Source organism: Ipomoea nil, unplaced genomic scaffold (genome assembly GCF_001879475.1).
Source record: "Ipomoea nil cultivar Tokyo-kokei standard unplaced genomic scaffold, Asagao_1.1 scaffold0276, whole genome shotgun sequence".
NCBI classification, from domain to species: domain Eukaryota; kingdom Viridiplantae; phylum Streptophyta; class Magnoliopsida; order Solanales; family Convolvulaceae; genus Ipomoea; species Ipomoea nil.
Window position 1 is genome coordinate 2,856,963 of NW_017616704.1, and position 24,000 is coordinate 2,880,962.

The 24,000-nt window shown below is 43.3% G+C and overlaps 2 protein-coding genes across 2 annotated transcripts; both read right to left on the minus strand.

Moving 5' to 3' along the window:
• Window positions 1–13,979: 13,979 nt before the first annotated feature.
• Window positions 13,980–14,546, minus strand: LOC109155558 (uncharacterized mitochondrial protein AtMg00810-like). Its single transcript, XM_019303157.1, has one exon. The coding sequence runs from the start codon at window positions 14,544–14,546 to the stop codon at window positions 13,980–13,982; it is 567 nt and encodes a 188-aa protein (XP_019158702.1).
• A 6,125-nt stretch (window positions 14,547–20,671) lies between these two features.
• LOC109155567 (uncharacterized mitochondrial protein AtMg00810-like) lies at window positions 20,672–21,187 on the minus strand. The gene has a single exon (XM_019303168.1). It carries the CDS (start codon window positions 21,185–21,187, stop codon window positions 20,672–20,674), a length of 516 nt encoding a protein of 171 aa, XP_019158713.1.
• Window positions 21,188–24,000: the final 2,813 nt, after the last annotated feature.

The following is a 24,000-nucleotide window of genomic DNA, read 5'->3' on the forward strand; positions in this document are numbered from 1 at the left end:
ATATGTTAAATAAATATTAATGTATTTTATTATTCTCTCTCAATTTGTGATTGGTCCCCTGCAATAACAAATCCTGGCTCCGCCCTTGCTAATAATACAAAAGCATAATTTTAATATTGAATCTTGTTCTAAATAATCAAAATAAGATTAATTAAATGAAAAAAAAAAAGAAAAAAAAAAACTTAAACTAAATTTATTTCTTAAAAAAACAAGAAAATGATTTTCAAGGTTCCTTATTTGTAATTTTTTATGCTCGACTTTGAATGCTATGTATTTAGTCAGAGTAATTATTTGACCAAAGTTCATGTTAAATTTTTATAATTCTTAAATTTTTATATAATTCTTAAATAAAGCAACTTAAGAATTTCATCATCTTCTTGTATCCCATAAGATTAAATCTTGAACATTGTTGCTTTATATGAGGGAGATTTAAAGCTTATAGGAAAGTAATTACATACCTGATGATCCTGTTTCTTCACATCCCTATTCTCATACACTCCACACGTCCATTTTTCCTAACAGTAATTCCCGTTATTTGTGTCCAGATCGAACCTCTCCAAGCTCATATAGGCGCAAGTTCCGACGTATGAGTTGCAGGGGTCCAAACTCCGGCACATCATTTTACTCACGCCGAAGTCCGTATTCTCACCTCCATCTCACGATTAACCAGAAGGTTCGTCGGCTTAAGATCTTGGTGGATGATTTTGATTAGCAATCGCTTTCCCAAATCGGAGTGGACATGAAATGACGAATTTACCCCTTTCAATTATGTGTAATTGTTGACTTAAAATTTTCCGGTCACATTTGACTGGTAATTTGGCCGGCGTAACCAAAATTGATAAAAAAAAATACATTGTCAATGTATTAAATTAACACTTTTGAAAATAAGATGTTGCAATTAACACAAGTTCAATAGTCAGTGGACTAAAATTGAAGTTTACTCTAATTAGATTTTGCGTTTCAACCTTTGTACTTCAAACACTTTCAATTACATACTTGAATTCAAAAAATTCAAGCAATTAGTCCACCACTTTTTTTTTTTCGTTTTTGCTAGTTATCATCATGTTAATATTTGATGTTGTTTATTTGGATTTTTTTCCCTTTTTTCTTCAATTTTATACTCCGTATTATTTATTGAACAAATTTAAACATATAAGATTTTCAACCACTTCATCGCCATCAACAGATCGTTCCCATTGTCCCATGAAGAAGAATGACGCTTCCTTATATATATATATATATATATATATATATATATATATATATATATATATATATATATATATATATCTGTCTGTGTGTGTGTGTGTGCGCGCGCGTGCGTGTGTTGGGGGCACAAACGCGTCTTTGGTTGTTGTGGCTGTTTTTTTTTTTTTTTTTTTTTTTTTAATATCGACTCTCTTACAAGATATATAGTATATATTTAATCTCCTCTGTTATAGCCCAAAGAGTTAATAACTTACCATCAAGGGTTGATCTTGTGACCTTCTCTCAAGGAGGATGAGATAAGCGATTCAATAATCGATTACAGAAAGATAGGAGATTACAATACTAATGCTAAACAACAAACGTAAACTATTCCTATCTAGTAGGCTAGCCACAGAACACTAACCTATTACAATATTATTAAAAGATATAACTTATAGAATAATAATATCACTAACACACACCCCTCAAGCACAAGGGTGGTGTGCTACCACATTGAGCTTGTCACGCGGAGTTGCAAACCGTGGTCCCAGTAAAGGTTTGGTGAAGATGTCTGTGACACCCCATAAATCCAAATTCTATTTAGGGATTAATTAAGTAATTAATCCTAGCTTAATTGATAGTTTAATTCCTAAAATCCTGAAAATTCAATAGTCGGGGACTAGAAACTGACTAGTCAACCCAAGTCAATGAGTTGTACTCTAAGCTTTGTGAATTGTTCCCTTGTCTCCTTAGACTTTTCAATCTTAGTAAGGGTAAAGAAGACCTTTCACCTCATGATTGTATTCCAAGCTAACCTAGAGTCATCTTTCATTCTTTCCCTAACACTCCCAAAACAAAAGCTCCTCATTCTCTCTAGAATTTAGCTAGCTTCTTCTTCAAGCCAAGTTTGGGCATTCCAAGATCTTCAAAGTCGGTCTCCGAGATTCCACCTTTCCTACTCTTGAGCATCTAGGAGGGTAAGATCTTTGGTCCTTTAGTGTTTTTAGTGCTTTTAAATGTATCTTTTTCTAAAGATGAAATCTTTATGGTCTTTGGTGTGTTCTTGAAGTTTGTGTTGAAGGAGAGCCTTGTTAAGAGCTTAAAAAGGTGTTATAAGTGAAGGTTTAGACTACAAGAGGTAACTCATGCTTTACAAAATCTATTTTACTTACCTATATGATGATTTCTTGGATTCTACTTGTGATTTTGCTATGAAATGTGAGTGTTGATGCATTGTCTTGTGGAAATGCATATCTAGAGCTTGTTATTAGGGTTCTTGTATGCCATTGCTTGGCTATTCCTTTGATTCAAGTCATATTATTGTATTTTGTGAGATTTTGGGTGTTTTGGACTTGAATTTGAGCTTGGTGTTGAAAATACCCGAAGGGATCATTTGTGGTACAAGGCATGTACCCGCGGGCGGAACGGCGGGCAGAGCTCCACCCGCCGGGTACAGGTGGTTCTTGGCCTCGTACCCGCGGGCGGAACCACGGGTGGGGGTCCACCCATGGCCCCACCCATGGGGTACAATGGTGGTGATTGTTGGGGATTTGTTCCCCGTGATTCTTTTGACTCGGTAATTGATGTTTTGACTTCCCGATGTTCTTTTGTTGAACTATTTGAGTGTCTTCTTGATGTTTTGTATGTCTAGAACTATATGGTAGGAATCCATGTCAGTTTTGGTGTCTCGAATCGTGCTAAGTGTTCAACCTTGTGATTCGTTGAACCATGATAAGTCTTGTATGTTTTTCGGAACTATGTTTGGCTTACCCGTTTTATGAGCATGCTAGTTTGATGTTGAAATGCTAGCGTGTGTGGTTTGTTCTTTCCTATTGTAGATGATAACTTGCGTTGATCATCGTTGTGGTCGGATTGTAATCCTTCCTTGATTGAGTATGGTTTCATATCTTCGTTGTGATTCGTTGATTGATTCCTATGATGATGTTGTGTGTGTTGGCTGTACCTGGATTGCACGATTAGTGGTATGGGACATTAGTCACCAAGGTACGACAGTGGTCCTCGTGGTGGCCATGACGTGATTATGGAGTTGTGAACTAGGCTATAGGCTCATATGTGTTGGAGTGGGCTTCAGGCCGTGAAATGAACGGTACCCTCGTGTTCTATAAAATCGGTGGTTGTTGATTTGGTGGGTATAGGTGGGGAACGACGGTTCCCGGAGGCATAAAGTTGGACTTGTATGTACAGGGGTCCTGGAGGTAATGGTTGGAACTAGCTATAAGGTTGGGGGTAGCCATAAGGTTGGAACCGGGCATAATGATGGAGAGTGGATATTGTGACATGTGTTGTCACGATGGCATGTGTTGCCAATGTGTGGATGTTTATCCATATCTGTTGAACATGTCGGGAGGTATTCAACTTTGTGATCAGTAGAATTGTAGCACCTCAGAATTTCAAGACTTTTAAAACTTATATAATAAAGATAGAATCTCATTAAATCCCAAAATATGATACAAAGAGTACGGGATGCTATGCCACACCCGAGCTAGAGAACTCGGGTGCACAGGCTAAATTCTAAAACCTCAATCAGTATCAATACTAAATCATGGCACGCAGGCTGAAACGGAAAACTATCTAAGCTACGCCGCAAGCTTCTAGCGCGCTCCAGTGATCTACTCGTCTGTGCCTGAAAGCCAAATATATCTGTTCAGCGAGAGATGCTGGTAACCCACTCCAACGCATTGAAATACAATACATATAGACATATATATAGATATACGAAAACCATTTTGAAGCATGAAGATATATCCTACGAGACTCTAGCTTTTAAAACAGGGATAGACTCGACAGATAGAGCTAAGAACAGACAACAGTTATACCAAGCATATACAGTTTACAACAGGCAAGACAGGTAGAGATAAGCACAATTAATAATCATAACCCAACATATACGATTCCCAGTAAAAATCCCATAGTCACATCCCCAAGACACTCATAACAACAACTCATCCATATTTCATCACATAGCACACTTTGTTGGCGCCAAAGGACCAATCGCATGCCCATACATGAGGGTCAGCGCATATAGCTCTGACACGGCCCCGCAACACCCTGCCCCGTATCGCAACACGGAGGGGTCGATCGCAACCGACCGATGAACCGCAGCTCATCATAGTTTGATCGCAACCAAACAGTGGACCGCAGCCCAAGAGTATGTCATCTGACCGCAGCCAGGAAAATGAACCGCAGCTCATGTAGAAACGTTTGATCGCAACCAAACGGTGGACCGCAGCCCAAGAGTGTAAATCTGACCGCAGCCAGCTTCTGAACCGCAGCTTAGGAATGACCAATCCGATCGCAACCGAATTGGGGTATCATGCACACATAACACATAACAAGCACATGCAACCCACATTAACACGTTGGGAAGAGGGAGAAGACGTATAACAAAACCTATGCGTGATCCTTCACATACTAAGAATAATCCTAAGGGGTTCATACTTCTTTCACCTAGGTCAACGGGATACCAATTCAACTAGCATGCAATATATAAGACTCATACAACCTACGAACGGTACCCGAAATATCAAACTAGACATAGGCACGATATGCGGAGTCCGTTGGGATACCACGGGGGTCGGGGGAACATCAAACGGGGAAGCCAAAATCCCAAGGTGGGGTACAAACCAGCGGGTAGCCGGTGGGTGAGGGGTCACCCGCCGGCGGCACTGTTCTGGGCAGCGGGTGCCCGGCGGGCAGCTGCCCGCTGCCGGCGAGACCTCTTTTGGTCGTGGGTAGGTGGCGGGTCTCCTACCCCCACCTACCCCCCACTGACTCTTTTTCACCAAAAACGCCCCGGGAACCTTTGTGGAACCCGAAACCATGCTTAGACACTTTCAAACGCAATTGATAACACACGTAGACAATTAACGGATCAAAATCAAGAAACACACGGCACATAACCTATCATGCTTTTCTAAACATAATCAACACCCAATCATGCGAATTCCCACCCAATATACCAAGAATAATACCATACGAATTCCACGATATAACCTAGGGTTCTAATTATTTTTAAATCAACAAGAACACAATTCATCTTCTAAAATCAAGATTCGGTAGGAATATCATATAAATATCAAGAAAATCATATAATCATTAAGAACATCAAGAACACCATATAATCATCAAGAACGTCATATAATCATCAAGAACACCATTGTTATCAAGAACCTCTCATCATCAAGATCACCCATGGAATCATCCCACCAATCATCAATAATAATATCACAAATCATCAATACACAATAATATGGGGAAATCCTAAGAGGGGAATCATAGCTATGAAAATAGGTTTTGTTGAGACATGGGTTACCTTTTAGCCTTAATTAATTCCTTGGCTATGAAGGGTCTTTCTTGAAGCTTTCTTCTTTCTTGATTTCTCCTAGGGGAATTCTTGGAACTTCTTGTGTGGTGAGGGATTATTGTGGTGGGAGTTCTAGGTGCCTCCTTATGTTCCCTATTTATATATCTAAGAGTCTTACTTAGGGCCTAATTACTATAGGTTTGCTAACTCTATTCCTTTTAGGACTAAGGATTGGGCTTAGGGATAAGGGCCTATGGACTATGGTGGGCCTTTCCTAATTAATTATTGTGATTTAATTCTTTCTTTTGGGTAATTCGTTAAATGATTAATTGGTTTTAGGGATCGTAACACGGGGTGTTACACTCTCCCCCCCTTAACAGGAAGCTTCGTCCCCGAAGCTTGGTCCTTGTCGAGTGACTTCTTCTTAGTTACCTGGTGTGAAAAGTTCGGGGTAGCGTTCCTTCATTGTGTCCTTGAGTTCCCATGTCGCTTCCTCGGTCCCATGGTTGGTCCAGAGGACTTTCACCATTTCTATGGTTCGACGTCGGGTGGTTCTTGTCTTGGTGTCCAGGATTCTCACGGGTTTTTCTTCGTATACTAGTGACTCGTCGAGGTCCACGACCTCGGGTTGAAGCACGTGGCTTGGGTCGTGCACGTATTTCTTTAGCTGGGATATGTGGAATACGTTGTGTACTCGTTCTAGTTCAACGGGTAGAGCGAGGCGATAGGCTAGGTTCCCAACTCTTTCTATGATTTCATAGGGGCCGATAAATCGTGGGCTGAGTTTCCCTTTTCTTCCGAATCTCATCACTCCCCATGTGGGTGAGATTCTCAACCAGACCTTGTCCCCGGTGTTGAATTCGGCTTGTTTCCTCCTTAGTTCGGCGTAGGACTTCTGGCGGTCTTGGGCAGCCTTCATCCTTTCCTGGATGTGTTTGACCTTGGTTATGGTATCTTATAGGTATTGGGGCCCTAGTGCTACTGGTTCGACCATGTCTTCCCAACATAAGGGGGTTCTACACTTTTGTCCGTATAAAGCTTCGTAGGGCGCCATACAAATGCTTGCGTGGTAGCTGTTGTTGTATGAGAATTCAATAAGGTCTAGGTGTTCCTCCCATGTCGCTTGAAAGTCTAACACACAGGCTCTTAACATGTCTTCGAGAGTCTGAACGGTTCTCTCGGTTTGGCCGTCAGTGGTGGGGTGGAAGGCGGTGCTTAGTTTTAGTTGTGTCCCCAAGGCTAATTGCATCAATTTCCAGAATTGTGAGAAACCGGGAGTCTCTATCGGACACGATGTTCCGGGGGACTCCGTGGTACTTCACTACTCGGCTCAAGTAGGCTTGGGCTAGTTGTGTCATTGTCCATGTTTCCTTCATGGGTGAATCGCGCCGTTTTGGTTAGTCGGTCCACTATGACCCAAATTTTATCCTTGCCAGTTTTTGTTGGGGGGGTAACCCTCCGACGAAGTCCATGGATATGGAATCCCACTTTCCTTGTGGTATCTCAAGGGGTTGTACGAGTCCCTTGGGTTTGCATCGTTCGGCCTTCACCCTTTGACAATTCAGGCATTTGGCCACGAAATCTGCGATTTCCTTTTTCATGTTGGGCCACCAAAACGACCTTTTCACATCTTGGTATAGTTTGTCACCCCCTGGGTGAACTGAGTATGGGGAGTTGTGCCCTTCCTCCAAGATCTGTTGTTTCCGGTGGGGGTGCGTCGAGGGCACGCACCACCTACCTTGGTAACGGAGACTGTCGTCTTCGTGTATTTCGAAGGGCCCTTCCCTCCCCTGGGTTAGGTCGAGACGGATTTTATCTATTTCCGGATCCTACTGTTGTCTTATTTTGATTTCCTCGAAGAGTGTAGGTATGATTTGCGTGTTGAATAAGTGGACGTCGGAGTGGATTTGATCTTGCTCTATTATTTCCAAATTCAGTCTTTGGAAGTCCTTGTACAGCTGGTCCGGTAGGATCCAGGTGGTGTTGAGGGAGTGGTTAGTCTTTCTACTTAGAGCGTCTGCCACAATGTTAGCTTTCCCCTCGTGGTATTAGATGTCTAGATCGTAGTCTTTTATGAGTTCTAGCCACCTTCGTTGTCTCATGTTTAGGTCTTTCTGGGTGAAGATGTACTTTAGGCTCTTATGGTCCGTGTAAATCTTGCATTGCACCCCATATAAGTAATGCCTCCAAATTTTTAGTGCGAACACGATAGCGGCTAGTTCGAGGTCGTGGGTGGGGTAATTCTCTTCGTGGGTTTCGAGTTGCCTGGATGCGTATGCTATTACCCTGCCTTTTTGCATTAGCACGCACCCCAATCCCTTTTTGGACGCGTCATTGAAGACCTCGAACCCTTCCTCCCCGGAGGAGATGGCGAGCACGGGTGCCGTGGTTAGCTTATCCTTCAATTCTTGAAAGGCCGAGATGCAGGCGTTGTCCCATCGGAAGGGGGTTTCCATTTTCATGAGTTTGTTGAGGGTTGGGCTATCCTGGTGAAGTCGGGTACAAACCTCCTGTAGTAGCCAGCCAAGCCTAGGAAGCTTCGGACTTCTGAGAGTGAGCTCGGTGTGGTCCATTCCTTAACGGCACGGATTTTGGCGGGGTCCACCTTAATTCCTTCCTTGGCTATCACGTGGCCTAGGAAGGCCACACTGTCTTTCCAGAATTCGCATTTAGTGAACTTGGCGTATAGTTGGTGCTCTCTTAGAGTTTGCAGGGTTATGCGGAGGTGTCTTTCATGTCCTTCCTTGTTTCGGGAGTAGACTAGGATGTCATCAATGAATACAATGACGAAGTCATCCAAGTGGGGTCGGAATACTCAGTTCATGAGGTCCATGAATATGGCGGGTGCGTTGGTGAGTCCGAAGGGCATTACTGTGAATTCATAGTGGCCGTAACGTGTCCGGAAGGCCGTTTTCTGAATGTCCGGTTTGGCCACTTGTATTTGGTGATATCCGGACCTTGGGTCAATTTTTGAGAATACCCCTACCCCTTTTAGTTGGTCGAACAAGTCATCGATCCGGGGAAGGGGGTACCTATTCTTTATTGTGACTTGGTTAAGTTCCCGGTAGTCGATGCACAGGCGCATGCTTCCATCCTTCTTTTTAAACAAATAGTACTGGTGCCCCCCATGGGGAGGTGCTGGGGCGGATGTACCCTTTATCTAGCAATTCCTGTAGTTGCGTTTTCAGTTCCTTCATTTCTTTTGGTGCCAACCTGTAGGGTGGTTTAGAGATCGGGGCAGCGCCAGGTATGAGGTCTATGGTGAACTCGATTCTCTGGCTGGGGGTGCCCCGGGGATTTTTTTCGGAAAGACGTAGGTGAATTCGTTTACCACTGGAATGGTTTGTGGTTCGGGGGTTTTGGTGTTGAGGTCCTCGACCGAGCATAGGAAGGCCTCGCTTCCCTTGTTTAGGTATTTCTTCATTTTCATCATGTTCACCAATTTGATCCCTGATTCCTGGGGGGGGGGGGGGGTCCCGCGGTGTGATACCCTCTTACCGTTTGGTCCCCGTAGGACCACTTTTTGTTCTCGCATAGGATTCGTGCTTGGAATTTCCCTAGCCAGTCCATGCCCAAGATCACTTGTACCCCATCCAGTTTGAATTGTATTAAGTTGCTGGGAAATTCCACCCCTTGGATGGTAATCATTACGTTCTCGTACATGCGGTCGCATTTTATGATTTCGCCGGAGGCCACCTTGACCTGAAGTCGGACCTTGGTGCTGGTGTTGAGGCCGAGCTGAGTGGCAAACTCGGTTGCTATAAACGAGTTGGTAGCCCCCGAGTCAAATAATATAGTGGCGGGGGTGGCGTGTACCAGGAAGGTTCCGGAGACTATGTTGCTGTCTCCGATCCTGGCTTTGCTTAGAGTAAGGATCCTTTCCTGAATGGTTGGCGTTGAGACCTTGTGAGGTGAGATGGCCCTGGGGTTCTTAGGCCCATGGGTGGGGTTTGTGTGATCCCCTTCAGGTTTCCTTTTGTACCCCAGGCGTGTCTCCCGGGGTTGGTTTGATACTTGTTGTAGTTGGGATGCCTTGGCATAGGCTTCCCTGAGGGTTCCTGGCTCTTGTGTGGCCAGGGCTTTTTGGTGTTCAGGATCAAGGCCTGTTATGAACTTCTTGATCTTGATCCTCTCGGTAGGTACTAGCTCGGGGATGAGGCGAGCCAGCCGGTGGAATCGTTGGTAGTATTCCGTGATTGGGGCTGCACCTTGTTTTAGGTGGAGGAACTCTTCATATACGGTGGCTCTTAGATGATTGGGGTAGAATTGTTCTCGTAGTCGTGTTTTTATGGTTTCCCAGTTAAATTCGTGGTTTTGTTCACATGCGGGTCCCTCGTGGGCCCACCAGGCATCGGCCTCGTGCCTGAAGTAGAAGGAGGCTATTCTGACTTGGTGGTCTTCTGGGCATTCGGTTGCCCGGAATATCTTGTTAAAAGTTCCGATCCATTCCTCGAGGACCGTGGGGTCTTCGTTCCCCGAGAAGGTGGGTGGTTGATGCGCCGAGACTTGGTGGTGGATTTCCAAGTTCTCGTTTGTTGGTAAGGGTTGGGGAATGGTAGTACTCAGTGCCTGGGCAATTTGGGCCAGGCGTTGTAGATTCTGTGTCAAGAATTCCTGAGTGGGGGGTTTCGGTGTTCCTGTCTGTCTCCTTTTCGGTGCCATCCTAGTGTTCATAGGTCGATGTTATTTTGTATTCTCACCTTGATGCAATAAGTGAAGGGGGGAGTTTCTTTAAGTCAGAGAGGGATTAAGTGAGGGGGTTATGTGTAGGTTTCACAATCTCACCGCGCGTCCTACGATTCCTAAATCTTATGTTCCTAAGTACCTAAAGTTCAAGTCTATGTCCTAAGGTCTGTCTTAATAGTCTTATCCTAGGGTCAAAATTAGGCTCTGATACCAACTGTAGCACCCCAGAATTTCAAGACTTTTAAAACTTATATAATAAAGATAGAATCTCATTGAATCCCAAAATACGATACAAAGAGTACGGGGTGCTATACCACACCCGAGCTAGAGAACTCGGGTGCACAGGCTAAATTCTAAAACCTCAATCAGTAGCAATACTAAATCATGGCACGCAGGCTAAAAGGGAAAACTATCTAAGCTACGCCGCAAGCTTCTAGCGCGCTCCAGTGATCTACTCGTCTGTGCCTGAAAGCCAAATATATCTGTTCAGCGAGAGATGCTGGTAACCCACTCCAACGCGTTGAAATACAATACATATAGACATATATATATATATAGATATACGAAAACCATTTTGAAGCATGAAGATATATCCTACGAGATTCTAGCTTTTAAAACAGGGATAGACTCGACAGATAGAGCTAAGCACAGACAACAGTTATACCAAGCATATACAGTTTACAACAGGCAAGACAGGTAGAGATAAGCACAATTAATAATCATAACCCAACATATACGATTCCCAGTAAAAATCCCATAGTCACATCCCCAATACACTCATAACAACAACTCATCCATATTTCACCACATAGCACACTTTGTTGGCGCCACAGGACCAATCGCATGCCCATACATGAGGGTCAGCGCATATAGCTCTGACACGGCCCTGCAGCACCCAGCCCCGTATCGCAACACGGAGGGGTCGATCGCAACCGACCGATGAACCGCAGCTCATCATAGTTTGATCGCAACCAAACAGTTAACCGCAGCCCAAGAGTATGTCATCTGACCGCAGCCAGGAAAATGAACCGCAGCTCATGTAGAAACGTTTGATCGCAACCAAACGGTGGACCGCAGCCCAAGAGAGTAAATCTGATCGCAGCCAGCTTCTGAACCGCAGCTCAGGAATGACCAATCCGATCGCAACCGAATTGGGGTATCATGCACACATAACACATAACAAGCACATGCCACCCACATTAACACGTTGGGAAGGGGGAGAAAACGTATAACAAAACCTATGCGTGATCCTTCACATACTAAGAATAATCCTAAGGGGTTCATACTTCTTTCACCTAGGTCAACGGGATACCAATTCAACTAGCATGCAATATATAAGACTCATACAACCTACGAACGGTACCCGAAATATCGAACTAGACATAGGCAAGATAGACGGAGTCCGTTAGGACACCACGGGGGTCGGGGGAACATCAAACGGGGAAGCCAAAATCCCAAGGTGGGGTACAAACCAGCGGGTAGCCGGTGGGTGAGGGGTCACCCGCCGGCGGCACTGTTCTGGGCAGCGGGTGCCCGGCGGGCAGCTGCCCGCCCGCCGGCTGCCCGCTGCCGGCGAGACCTCTTTTGGCCGTGGGTAGGTGGCGGGTCCCCTACCCCCACCTACCCCCCACTGACTCTTTTTCACCAAAAACGCCCCGGGAACCTTTGTGGAACCCGAAACCATGCTTAGACACTTTCAAACGCAATTGATAACACACGTAGACAATTAACGGATCAAAATCAAGAAACACACGGCACATAACCTATCATGCTTTTCTAAACATAATCAACACCCAATCATGCGAATTCCCACCCAATATACCAAGAATGATACCATATGAATTCCACGATATAACCTAGGGTTCTAATTATTTTTAAATCAACAAGAACACAATTCATCTTCTAAAATCAAGATTCGGTAGGAATATCATATAAATATCAAGAACATCATATAATCATTAAGAACATCAAGAACACCATATAATCATCAAGAACGTCATATAATCATCAAGAACACCATAGTTATCAAGAACCTCTCATCATCAAGATCACCCATGGAATCATCCCACCAATCATCAATAATAATATCACAAATCATCAATACACAATAATATGGGAAAAATCCTAAGAGGGGAATCATAGCTATGAAAATAGGTTTTGTTGAGACATGGGTTACCTTTTAGCCTTAATTAATTCCTTGGCTATGAAGGGTCTTTCTTGAAGCTTTCTTCTTTCTTGATTTCTCCTAGGGGAATTCTTGGAACTTCTTGTGTGGTGAGGGATTATTGTGGTGGGAGTTCTAGGTGCCTCCTTATGTTCCCTATTTATATATCTAAGAGTCTTACTTAGGGCCTAATTACTATAGGTTTGCTAACTCTATTCCTTTTAGGACTAAGGATTGGGTTTAGGGATAAGGGCCCATGGACTATGGTGGGCATTTCCTAATTAATTATTGTGATTTAATTCTTTCTTTTGGGTAATTCGTTAAATGATTAATTGGTTTTAGGGATCGTAACACGGGGTGTTACACTCTCCCCCCCTTAACAGGAAGCTTCGTCCCCGAAGCTTGGTCCTTGTCGAGTGACTTCTTCTTAGTTACCTGGTGTGAAATGTTCGGGGTAGCGTTCCTTCATTGTGTCCTTGAGTTCCCATGTCGCTTCCTCGGTCCCATGGTTGGTCCAGAGGACTTTCACCATTTCTATGGTTCGACGTCGGGTGGTTCTTGTCTTGGTGTCCAGGATTCTCACGGGTTTTTCTTCGTATACTAGTGACTCGTCGAGGTCCACGACCTCGGGTTGAAGCACGTGGCTTGGGTCGTGCACGTATTTCTTTAGCTGGGATATGTGGAATACGTTGTGTACTCGTTCTAGTTCAACGGGTAGAGCGAGGCGATAGGCTAGGTTCCCAACTCTTTCTATGATTTCATAGGGGCCGATAAATCGTGGGCTATGAGTGGATTTCATCTTGTGCGTGTTGAGTGTTCTATTGTTGTTCGTGTCTTGATGTTGTCTTTGGATGTTGATTCCTGTGTCTTGATTGAGAGTGAAATAGAGTCTTTGCGGTTGACTTCTCCCTTGATGATTTTGAACTGATATATACTGTATCCAGTTTCGAAAATGATTTTGTAATAACTATCTATATATGTTATTGACGCGTATTGATGGGTTACCAGCATCATTCGTTGACCGGGCGTCGTCCCATTTATTTATGTGCTTTTCAGGTCTTGAGTAGTCGGCGAGCGCGTTAGAGATGGCTAGTTTAGTCTCCTAGACAGTTTTTAGTTGTGTTTTGGGCCTGTGTGCTCCTGATGTTAAACAATACGTTAGATTGTTGATGATGGTTTTTGCCTGTGCGTTCACAATGGTGTGAGCGTGGCATAACACTCCATTTTTCTGGCTTTATTTATATACAGACTTCCGCTGTGTTTTGCTTATGTTTGTGGTTAGATTATCTTGCATATTTAAGTTTAAAATGGCATGAAAATCGGGGGTGTTACAATGTCAGCCAGTTGATCTTTAGTAGAGACAAAGTTGACCACCAGGTCCCTAGATGCAACCTTGTCCTGGACAAAGTGGAAGTCAATTTCCACATGCTTCGTTCTGGCGTGAAAAACTGGATTGGCACAGAGATAAGTGGCACCGAGATTGTCACGCCACAGAGTAGACGGTTCGCCAGAATGGAGCCCAAGTTCGCGTAGCAACGAGACAACCCATGTGACCTCTGCAGAGACATCCGCTAGCGCGTTATATTCGGCTTCAGTTGATGAGCGAGTCACAGTGCCCTACTTCTGGGAGATCCAAGAGATGAGATTGGAGCCTAAGAAAACTGAATAACCACTTGTGTTTTTCCTGTCCAACGGGCATCCGGCCCAATCGAAGTCAGAGAACGCATGGATAGTCGAGGAAGCGGATACCAAGAGACGTAAACTGTAGTCTAAAGTGCCTTTGATATACCGCAAGACTCGCTTGAGAAGGCCACAATGTTCGTTAGTCGGGGGATGCATGAACTGACATAGACGGTTAATAGCATAGGACAAATCCGGCCGGGTGATAGTTAAATATTGTAGGGCGCCTGTAATACGTCGATACTGTGTCGGGTTTACAAACGGTAGGTCGGAGGGAGAAACAGCTTGCGTAACAGAAGTTGGAGTTGCTAACGGTTTGCAATTGACCATGCCGGCGCGGTTTAGAATGTCGCCCATATACCGGCGTTGTGACAACATTATCCCGGTATCAACCATGAGTGTTTCAATACCATGAAAGAACCCGGGGGTACCAAGGTCACGAATCTTGAAAGTAGACAACAGACGGCGTAGTAGAGCGTTAATCAGTGTGGGATCATTCCCCATCCTAATAATGTTGTCTACGTACACCATCAAGTACACTCGGGATGTGCCAGTAGAGTAGTGAAAGAGAGAGACATCCGTCTTGGACGGTAAAAAACCTACAGAAACAAGGAAGTCATGTAGTCTCTTGAACCAAGCCCGTGGGGCTTGCTTGAGACCGTATAATGAGCATTGAAGGTGACACTCATGATCTGGGTGTGTCGGGTCTTCATACCCCGGTGGCTACTTCATATAGACTGTTTCGGCTAAGTGCCCATTGAGGAAGGCGTTGTGAATGTCAAGTTGTCGCAGTGTCCAGCTATTTGACATAGCAAGAAAAAATAGAAGCAGGATCGTCGTTAGTTTGACAACAGGGCTAAAGATATCACAAAAGCCCTCGCATGTGACCTGATTGAACCCTTTTGTAACAAGGCGAGCCTTATGCCGTACAATTGAGCCATTTGCATTACATTTGGTGCGAAACACCCACTTGCAGCCAATGACATTCATGTAGGGCTCGGCTGGGACAAGGCGCCAAGTATTGTTGTGTAGTAGAGCATTGAACTCCTGATCCATGGCATCACACCACTGTGGATGGCGTACAGCCTGCAAATAGCAGGTTGGGTAATTAGTAGCACTTAAGGCATGGAACTGTTCACTTATGCCCCGGGTCATGTGCCGAAGCCTCATGACAAGGCCTCGTTCCTGTTGCTGAGTTCGGTTGACTCGAGCTTTGACAGGCTGGGAATCAGCGGGCCCTTCAATGGCAAATAGAGGAGGGTCCTGAGCCAAGGGTACTGGACTGGCCGGAGTAACGGGGCCAGTGTCTGGCCCTGTCGGTGCCGTTTGAGTGGCATATGGGAGTTGAGGTATTATTGGACTGGCTGCCCACGGCACTGGGGTTGGCACAGCCTGTGATTTCTCTTGAAAAGTTGTGTCTGAAAAAGGAAAAACAGACTCGTCAAAGCGTACATGGCAACAAATAGAGATTTTTCAGTTGTTAAGTCTATGCATCTATAGCCCCAAAAGGATGGTGGGTAACCTAAGAAGACACAGGGCGCCGAGCGGTACTCTATCTTGTGCCCATTTATAAGGCCTTAGATAGGGGTAACACCAGCACCCGAAGACACAGAGGAATGTGTATGGTGGTGCCACTTTATGAAGACGAGTGTATGGGCTTTCGAATTGTATAACTGACGATGGTAGATATTTTATTAGGCAAGTAACTGTTTCAAATGCGTATTCCCAGTATTGTAGTGGGACTGAGCTTTCGGTAAGTAGTGCCAGCCCGGTTTCAACAATATGTCTGTTTTTGCTTTCTACTCGGCCATTTTTCTCGTGCGTGTATGCACATGACTGGCGGTGAATAATGCCAAGCTTGTTAAATGTATGATGTATCTTGCGCTATTCGCCACCTAAATCCGATGGAATAGACATGATAGAACGCGAAAATTGGCGTTCTACCATGACACGAAATGACTCAAAAATTCTATATATGTTTGATTTTTCCGGTAAGAGATAAAACCAGCAGAAGCGGGAATCATCATCTACAAAAAGCAGAAAATATCTAAACCCACTAGTAGAAATTACAGGAGCGGGGCCCCAGATATCAATACACAATAAATCCAACACATTTTTGCTAAAAAATGAAACCCTATCTAATGGAAATCTCGAGGCTTTGCCGAGGTGACAAGATGTGCACGACCCCAACAAATTGGCTTTATTTGGAGCGACAAGACAGGACTTTAAAACGCGGTTCTAGACATGTGCATGCGGGTGACCCAACCTCCGGTGCCACACCACGGGAGTTGCGCAGGAAATGAGATACGCAAAATGGGACTGAGACACCGGTAGCCTGTATAAGCCACCCGAGGTGTGCCCTTTAAGCAGCACCGCCCTGGTGATTGAATAATTCACAATAAAACAATTTTTGTGAAATTAAAAAAAAAAAAAACATTATCGACATTGGTAAACCGCTGAACAGATAGTAATGGAACTGACAATTTAGGCACATATAACACATTGGATAAACGTAACGACTTTGACACAGAAGGTATAGACGCATGACCAACTCGTGAAATAATCAAACCTTCGACATTACCAACGCGTAACACGTCACCCCCGATGTATTCATCCGATTGCATCATCATAGACGCATCTGGCGTGGCATGAGCCGACGCCCCGGTGTCCGGAAACCAACTCGTGGTCGAGGTCGCCGCCACATCTTTGCCGGAAACCACCAGATTTGCCTGCGACGGTGGTTGCGGTGTATACCTCTTGTAATAATACACGCGGTGTGCCCACCTCGTCCACAGTTCTGTCCGCCATGACCATGGCCTGGATTGCCTCGACCCTGTCCATTCGATCTATTTCTGCGACCATCACATTGTTACGACGGCCTCTGCCAGCGAACATCGCGGAAGGAGCCGCACCAAAGCCGCCGTCACCACCAGGCGTAAAGTCATCGACATAGATGAACTCCTATGCCTGTAAGAAGTTTGAAATCTGAGGGATGAAGATGGGAATACCTGTGGCGGTGAGCGACGAAGCCATGGCTCTAAATTCTGGACGAAGACCCCGAAAAATGAACGGGTTTTTTTGTTAAGCGAGATCGACCGGCCGGCCAAAGCGAGGTCTTCTACCAGAAGCTGAGCGCAACCAAGATACTCAGCCGCGGTCCTATTGTCCTGCCGAAGAGAATGAAATTGGCCGAGGAGGCTCAAGCACCAGGCACGGGTGGAACTGCCGAGAGCAACCGTCACAGACTGCCATACCTCCCTTGATGTGCTCCTGCCGACCGCCAAATGCATAACTTCATCTAAAAGGGAAGATATCAGCAGGGATACTATAGATTGGTTCTGTTGTATCCATGCCTGGTATGCCGGGTTTGGCTATTGAACCGCGGTGGTTGCAGCTGAGGCCGAATCGCCGGAGGATGGAGCAGCTTCGTTGGTCACCAGAGGGTACGGTGTGTCACCATCGACGAAGCCGAGGAGCCCCTTCTCTCAGAGGAATGGTACAAGCTGAGTTCGCTAGAAGAGGAAATTGCGATACGTCAGCTTAATTGATAAAAAATGATGCGCCGAGGACAGGTTATTTGGGGTGGTGGCTGAAGGAGTTACGGTGGCGGCAGTTACGATTCTTTCCGATGAGTTGGTAGACATGACATGCAAGAGGGTGGTGGTGGGTGATTGGTGTTTGGGAGTTTACGGGAAAGGCAGTGATCGGCGGTGGGTTTGTTTGGGGAGAGGAGAGAGATTCTAACCTATGGGATGAGATTTCACTTGCCAAATATAGTAAGAGAAGAAAATTGAAGCCAGATTAAATCTGAGAACAGCAAAGGCATGAAGATGAAAAAGATTTACTGGAAGAAATCTTAGAAAGAAAAATACTAGTCCTAACTAGTATGAGATTAAATTAAAGAATACTTTTTGAAGTATTAAAATCCCAAAAAACGTGAACCACTTCAGAGAAAGATCAGAGAAGCCGTTTCTCATGAAACTAAAGCTCAAGAATCCCCAAGAAATGTGATCAACACCAGATGAGGTTTGGGAACCCATTTGCGTGGACTTGGAGCTCTACAAACGGCTAGAATATCTTTCTGACACATTGCCAGAAGGTTAGATAAGATCTTTGACAAAAGATACAAGAATTCAAATTGAGATTGTCTTTTTCCAATTGACAAATTCTCAAAACCAGCTATAAAAGGATGAAGATTTGAAGATTGGAAGCAGAGTTTCAAGAGTTCTGAATAGAAAAACACTCAGAGATATAGAGCTTTCAAAAGAAATCATTCAAGAGTGTTAAATCTTCATCACAAGAGACTTGCAGCACATTGAAGATCATCTACAGAGTCTCAAAGTTGGATGCAAGAGAAACTTGTTTTTCTACAGACAAGTGAAGTCCCTACGGGAGTGCAGGAAGGAGACTGTCACAAAGAAGTGTGAAGTCTTGGAGAAGGGAAAGTAGCACGGAGTTATGAAATCCAAGTAGCAGTTCTACCGGAGCGTAGAAGTCGGGGGGAAAGTAACACGGAGTTGTGAAATCTTGGAAAGTAGCACGGAGTTGTGAAATTCGAACTGTAGTTTTACCGGAGCGTAGAAAGGGGAGGAAAGTAACGCGGAGACGTGAAATCCTGTAGCAGTGTTGTAGGCACTGGGAAAGGGCGTGATTAGTGCGGGCTTAGTGATCAAATCATTAGATCACAAAATTCATTGTATCTTGGAACCAAGAAGTGGTGGATATAGTGAGTTGCTCTTGGAGATAAGAGCAAGTGGAGTAGGAGGATTACATCACCTCCAAACCACTATAATTGTCTTGTGTTCTTTACTGCTTTATTTAATTACTGCTTCTTGCTTGCTTCTCATGTAGATATACTTGACACAATCACAAAACACTCATTTTATTATTCCGCTGTGCACAAGACTCTAATAATCAAGTTAAGAGTTTTGGTTTCTCTGTTGCCGTAGAAATTGTTGTAATTGGCAAAACGGTTTAAAAGCCTATTCACCCCCCCCCCCCCCCCCGCCCTCTAGACTTTTACCATACCTCTTTTGGGACCAACTGGTTGTGTGTCATGTGCAGTTGGGTTACTAATGGTAGCATAGAGGACAGCGTCATACAATGAGATTTTGGTGTAGAAAGTTATGGATTTGCTTTGTTGTGTATATGATTAGATCTAGTTAATATAATTAATTAATAAATTTGAAGGTAAGGAATCTTTGCATTGTAAAAAATAAAAACAATATAACTAATAAAATTATCTCTTTTTTAATTTTTTGATAATGAATAAATTTTTTTTTGAATTAAAGCATTGTAGACATCTAATTCTAAATTAAATAAATGCATATGTATTATTTTTTGTTATAGCTACTAATTTATTTAATTTAATAAGAGTAATAAAGTGGGGTACTTACTTTTTATCCACAACAACAAAGTCATTGATTTTTTTTATTATTTATATTCGTTGTTGAGACAAATTGTTTTGGGAGTTTATCAATGACAATTGTTACAATTGTTGTCAATAGAGGATGAAGATAAGTAGTTCAGAAATATATGGTTACAATAGATATTGTTATAATGATATAGTAAAAATATAATTAACTTACAAATTTCTTTAGAAGTTTTCATGCATTGATAAAATTTTGAGAATGATGTATAAAACTTGTTTAATTGGAGTCAGTGAGGTGTCAACATTGTCAATTGTTTAATTTGGACAATGGTCCTACCGTTTATAGTCCAGAGATAGTTGTATTTTTTATCAACAACTTTGTAGTTAGGTTACGCAGGTTGATAATGATATAAAAACAATTTTCTCCGATAAAAAAATAATAGTACAATATTTGTAAAGTAATGTACAATTGTACCATTATAGAAATACAAACAAAAAAATATTAATACCATAATGACCTAAATCATTCATAATAATACCAAAGCATAATTGTAATGATGCGAAGGGAAGAAGAAGCTTCCAGCGAAGAGAACAGAGAAAGAGTGAAAAGGGAATGAAAGTTGTTATTCTTCTTGAAACTATCTTCCAAGCTTATACACAAAGGACAAAAGGATGGAAAGAAGCAGGAATGGGAGTTACAACTGACAAGAGAGTGACATTACAAAATAGTCCCAAAGAAATATCACTGTACAGCTCCTGAGCTTGAATCTTCTTTATTGTTCAATACCCCCCCCCCCCCCCCCGTTAAGCTGGAGCATGCAAGTCTTGTATGCCTAGCTTAGATGTAAAGCTTTGAAACAGAGCAACAGGTAGAGGTTTCGTGAACCCATCTGCTACTTGGTTGGAGGATGATACTTATAACAGGTTAATGAGTCATTGGCTTAGTTTCTCCCAGACAATGTGGCAATCCATGTCAATATGTTTCGTGTGTTCATGGAGTACATGGTTCTCAGCTATAGCTACTACTGATTTACTGTCACAGAATAATGTTGCTGGTTTGTCCATATTGATTTGCAGGTCTTGAAGAAGGAATGTTAACCATTGCACCTCATAAACTGTTGCAGCCAAGGCACGATATTCAGCTTCAGTTGAAGATTTTGATACAGTAGCTTGCTTTTTTTTACCTCCACGAGATCAGTGCTGGCCCTAGGAACACATAGTAGCCTGTGATAGATTTTCGAGTCTCATTGCATGTTGCCTAGTCGGAATCTGAGAATACCTTGAGTTGTAAATTTGTGTTGGCATGGTAGAAGAGCCCTTGGCCAGGTGATTTTTTGATGTAGCGTAGGACACAGTGTGCTACTGTGAGATGTTGGTCCGTGGGATTATCCACAAATTGACTTAGTTGTTGGATGGAATAGGAAATGTCCGGCCTTGTGGGTGTAAGATATAGTAATTTCCCCACCAATCTTCTGTAGCAACTGGCATCAGCAAGGGGAGTGCCATCATGAGTCAGTTTCAAGTTATGAACCATTGGTGTGTTGGTTGGCTTGCATCCCAAGAAGCCAGCTTCCTCAAGAATTTCTAACGCATATTTGCGTTGGCAAAAATTGGGGCCATCTGCAGTTGAACTTGCCTCGATTCCCAAAAAATAGCCAAGAGCCCCCAGGTCCTTGATTTTGAAAGTGTTGTCCAAGAATGTTTTTAATTCTTGAATCAAGTCTAACCTGGAACTTGCAACCAATATATCGTCGTCGTATACAAGGACCGTCATGAAGTTAGCAGCATTTCCTTTGGTGAAGAGAGAGGGGTCTTATTTGGACTGTTTGAAACCAATATGAGAAAGGGCAGAACAAAGTTTTGCGTTCCATTGTCTGCTTGCTTGTTTAAGACCGTACAATGATCGTAGCAATCTGCATACTTAATTCGAGGTTCTACTTTGAAAGCCCGGGGAAACACCATATAAACCTCTTCATTAAGATTCCCTTGCAAAAATGCATTGTTGATATCCATCTGGTGTATGTGCCAAGCTCTTGAGACAGCCACTCCTAGAAATGTACGGATGGTTGTCATTCAAGCTACTGGTGAAAAGGTATCAAAGTAATCTACCCCGAGTTGCTGTGTGTAACCTTTTGCAACGAGCCTCACCTTATGCCTTTCTATACTTCCATCTGCTTTTAACTTGGTCTTGTAGACCCATTTGCAACCTATTGGAACCTTTCCAGGGGGAAGGTTGGTTAGCTCCCAGGTGTTGTTCTTTTGTAAGGCATCTATCTCCGCAGCCATGGCCTCTTTCCAGCAGTCATGCATTACAGCTTAGGCATATGTCATTGGCTCACTGATGGCTGTAATTGACATGGAGAATATTTTGTGTGGGAGCTGAAGATTTTCGTATGATATTACCTTTGAGAGGGAGTGAGGAGTGGTTCTGTGCTGCATGACCAAGTCACAATAGTAATCTTGTAGCCGGCTAGATATTTGGCGTTGCCTATTGGATCTTCGAAGCTACATGGTAGGCTGACTACTCACATTGTCTGCATCAGTGTTTGTCTGCATTAAATTCAAAGGGTGAGACATGTTACCCACTGGATGGTAGGCTACATTGTCTTCTGAATGATCACCTATCAAGGTATTAAGATTATCCACTGGATCATAGGCTATATTGTGATCTGAATGATCTCCTATCAAGGTGTTAAGATTATCCACTGGATCATAGGCTATATTGTGATCTTCAAGATTGCCACTCCGATCGATGTGCTGTAAAGAGTCAGAACATTGAGCTATATTATTATCCATTGGTCTGCTAATATCCATGTGGTCCTTGGCTGTCCAGGATTGACCATTAGTAATCACTTGAAAATTGAATTCCTCATGGTTAAATGTGGGAACCAGAGGTAAGGAAGGACCAAGAGAGGAGCTGGCATCCTGGGCTGATTGAGACTTCATCTCTTCATAGGGAAACTGTGCTTCATGAAAAGATACATCACGTGAGATTAGAATTGAACCATCATGCATATCATATAATAGGTAGCCCTTGATGTTAGCAGGAACCCAAATAAAAATGCACTTTCTGCTTCTGGCAGCCATCTTATGGCGTAAATGTGGCAACGTTGAGGCATAGCACAGGCAACCAAACACCCTGAGACTTGTAAGGTTTGGTTCCTTATTGTATAGCCTTCTATAGGGACTTAACCACTAAGTAACTGGAGATGGGAGGCGGTTGATAAGAAAAACTGCATGCAAAACACATTGTCCCCAAAACTCTAGGGGAAGATTAGCTTCAAATCGTAGAGCTCTAGCAACATTCAAAATGTGTTGGTGTTTTCGTTCAACAACGTCATTTTGTTGTGGCGTGTTGACACAGGTTTTCCAATGGATAATCCCATTCTCATCAAAGAATTCCTTCATATTAAACTCTAAGTCGTTGTCACTGCGGATAGTCTTGATATTCAAGCCAAACTGTGTGGGAACCAGTTTGTGGAACATCTTAATTAATCCTTGTGTTTCAGACTTATTTTTCATCAAGTGAATCCAGGTGTATCTTGAATGGTCATCAACTATTGTTAAGAAATATCTTTCCCCTCCCAAAGCTTTAACCACAAAGGGTCCCCAAATATCAACATGAATTAGCTCAAAACAAAATTTTGCCATTGTACTACTCAAAGGAAAATGAGATCTCTTATGTTTTGCAAATTCACAAGCATCAGAGGCTAATTTCTTTGCATGAGAAGTAGAAATATCTGTAACAAGATGCATCTTATTCACGGGGAAATGGCCTAACCGTTGGTGCCAAATCTCAACACTACATGGCATAGCAAAATGTCTAGCATTATTCAAGTGAGCTGTAGGTGATTTAGTAAGTAGATACAAGTCGTTTTCTTCCTTAGAAAAACCAATTGTCTTCCCATTGTCCCCCCGAAGAAGACATTGATCATAAGTAAAAATTAGTATCGCAGAAGAAGTTTGAAGCAGCCTACTGACAGAAACAATGTTAAATTGAAAGGATGGTATATGCAGAACATTTTTCAAGCATAAATTTTCACTTAGTCTTATATCTCCCACATGTGTAACCATGGCTTGTTTCCCATCTGGCAGGTTAACCATTGTTCCATTTACAGAGTGATGATTTTCAAATAATTCTATAGAGCAGGCTATATGATCCGTGGCCCCCGAGTCCAGGATCCAATTAGATGAATGAAGAGAGACAGAATTAATGACATTTTTTACAGTAAACTTGTCTTCTCCTGTGGCAGATTCTTCATTGAATTTCGGCTTCAATGTGACAGCTGCTGAAGTTGCTTGTTGGTTCTGTCCCATCTGATTTTGTAGAAGCAATATGAGCTTCTGAAGTTGCTCAGCCGTGCCACTTGTTTCATTAGATACAGAGGCAGAAGCTGCTATCATTTCTTCTGTGTTTGTTGAGTTAGTTTGAACAGCATTTGCATTTCATTACTGCTAAGGAATAGAGGATTCTCAATGTCCTCTGAGCTACTCCTCTGCGGAGCTAGGTTTCTCTGAAGATTGTGAGCGGGAGAACGATCGGCCGGAGTTGTGATCGGAGTTGGCGGATGAGCTCCCTGAGTTGAT

Coding starts and splice junctions, on each gene's coding strand:
- LOC109155558 (XM_019303157.1), bottom strand. CDS start 14,546: ATGGGGAATGATCCCACACTGATTAACGCTCTACTACGCCGTCTGTTG.
- LOC109155567 (XM_019303168.1), bottom strand. CDS start 21,187: ATGACGGTCCTTGTATACGACGACGATATATTGGTTGCAAGTTCCAGG.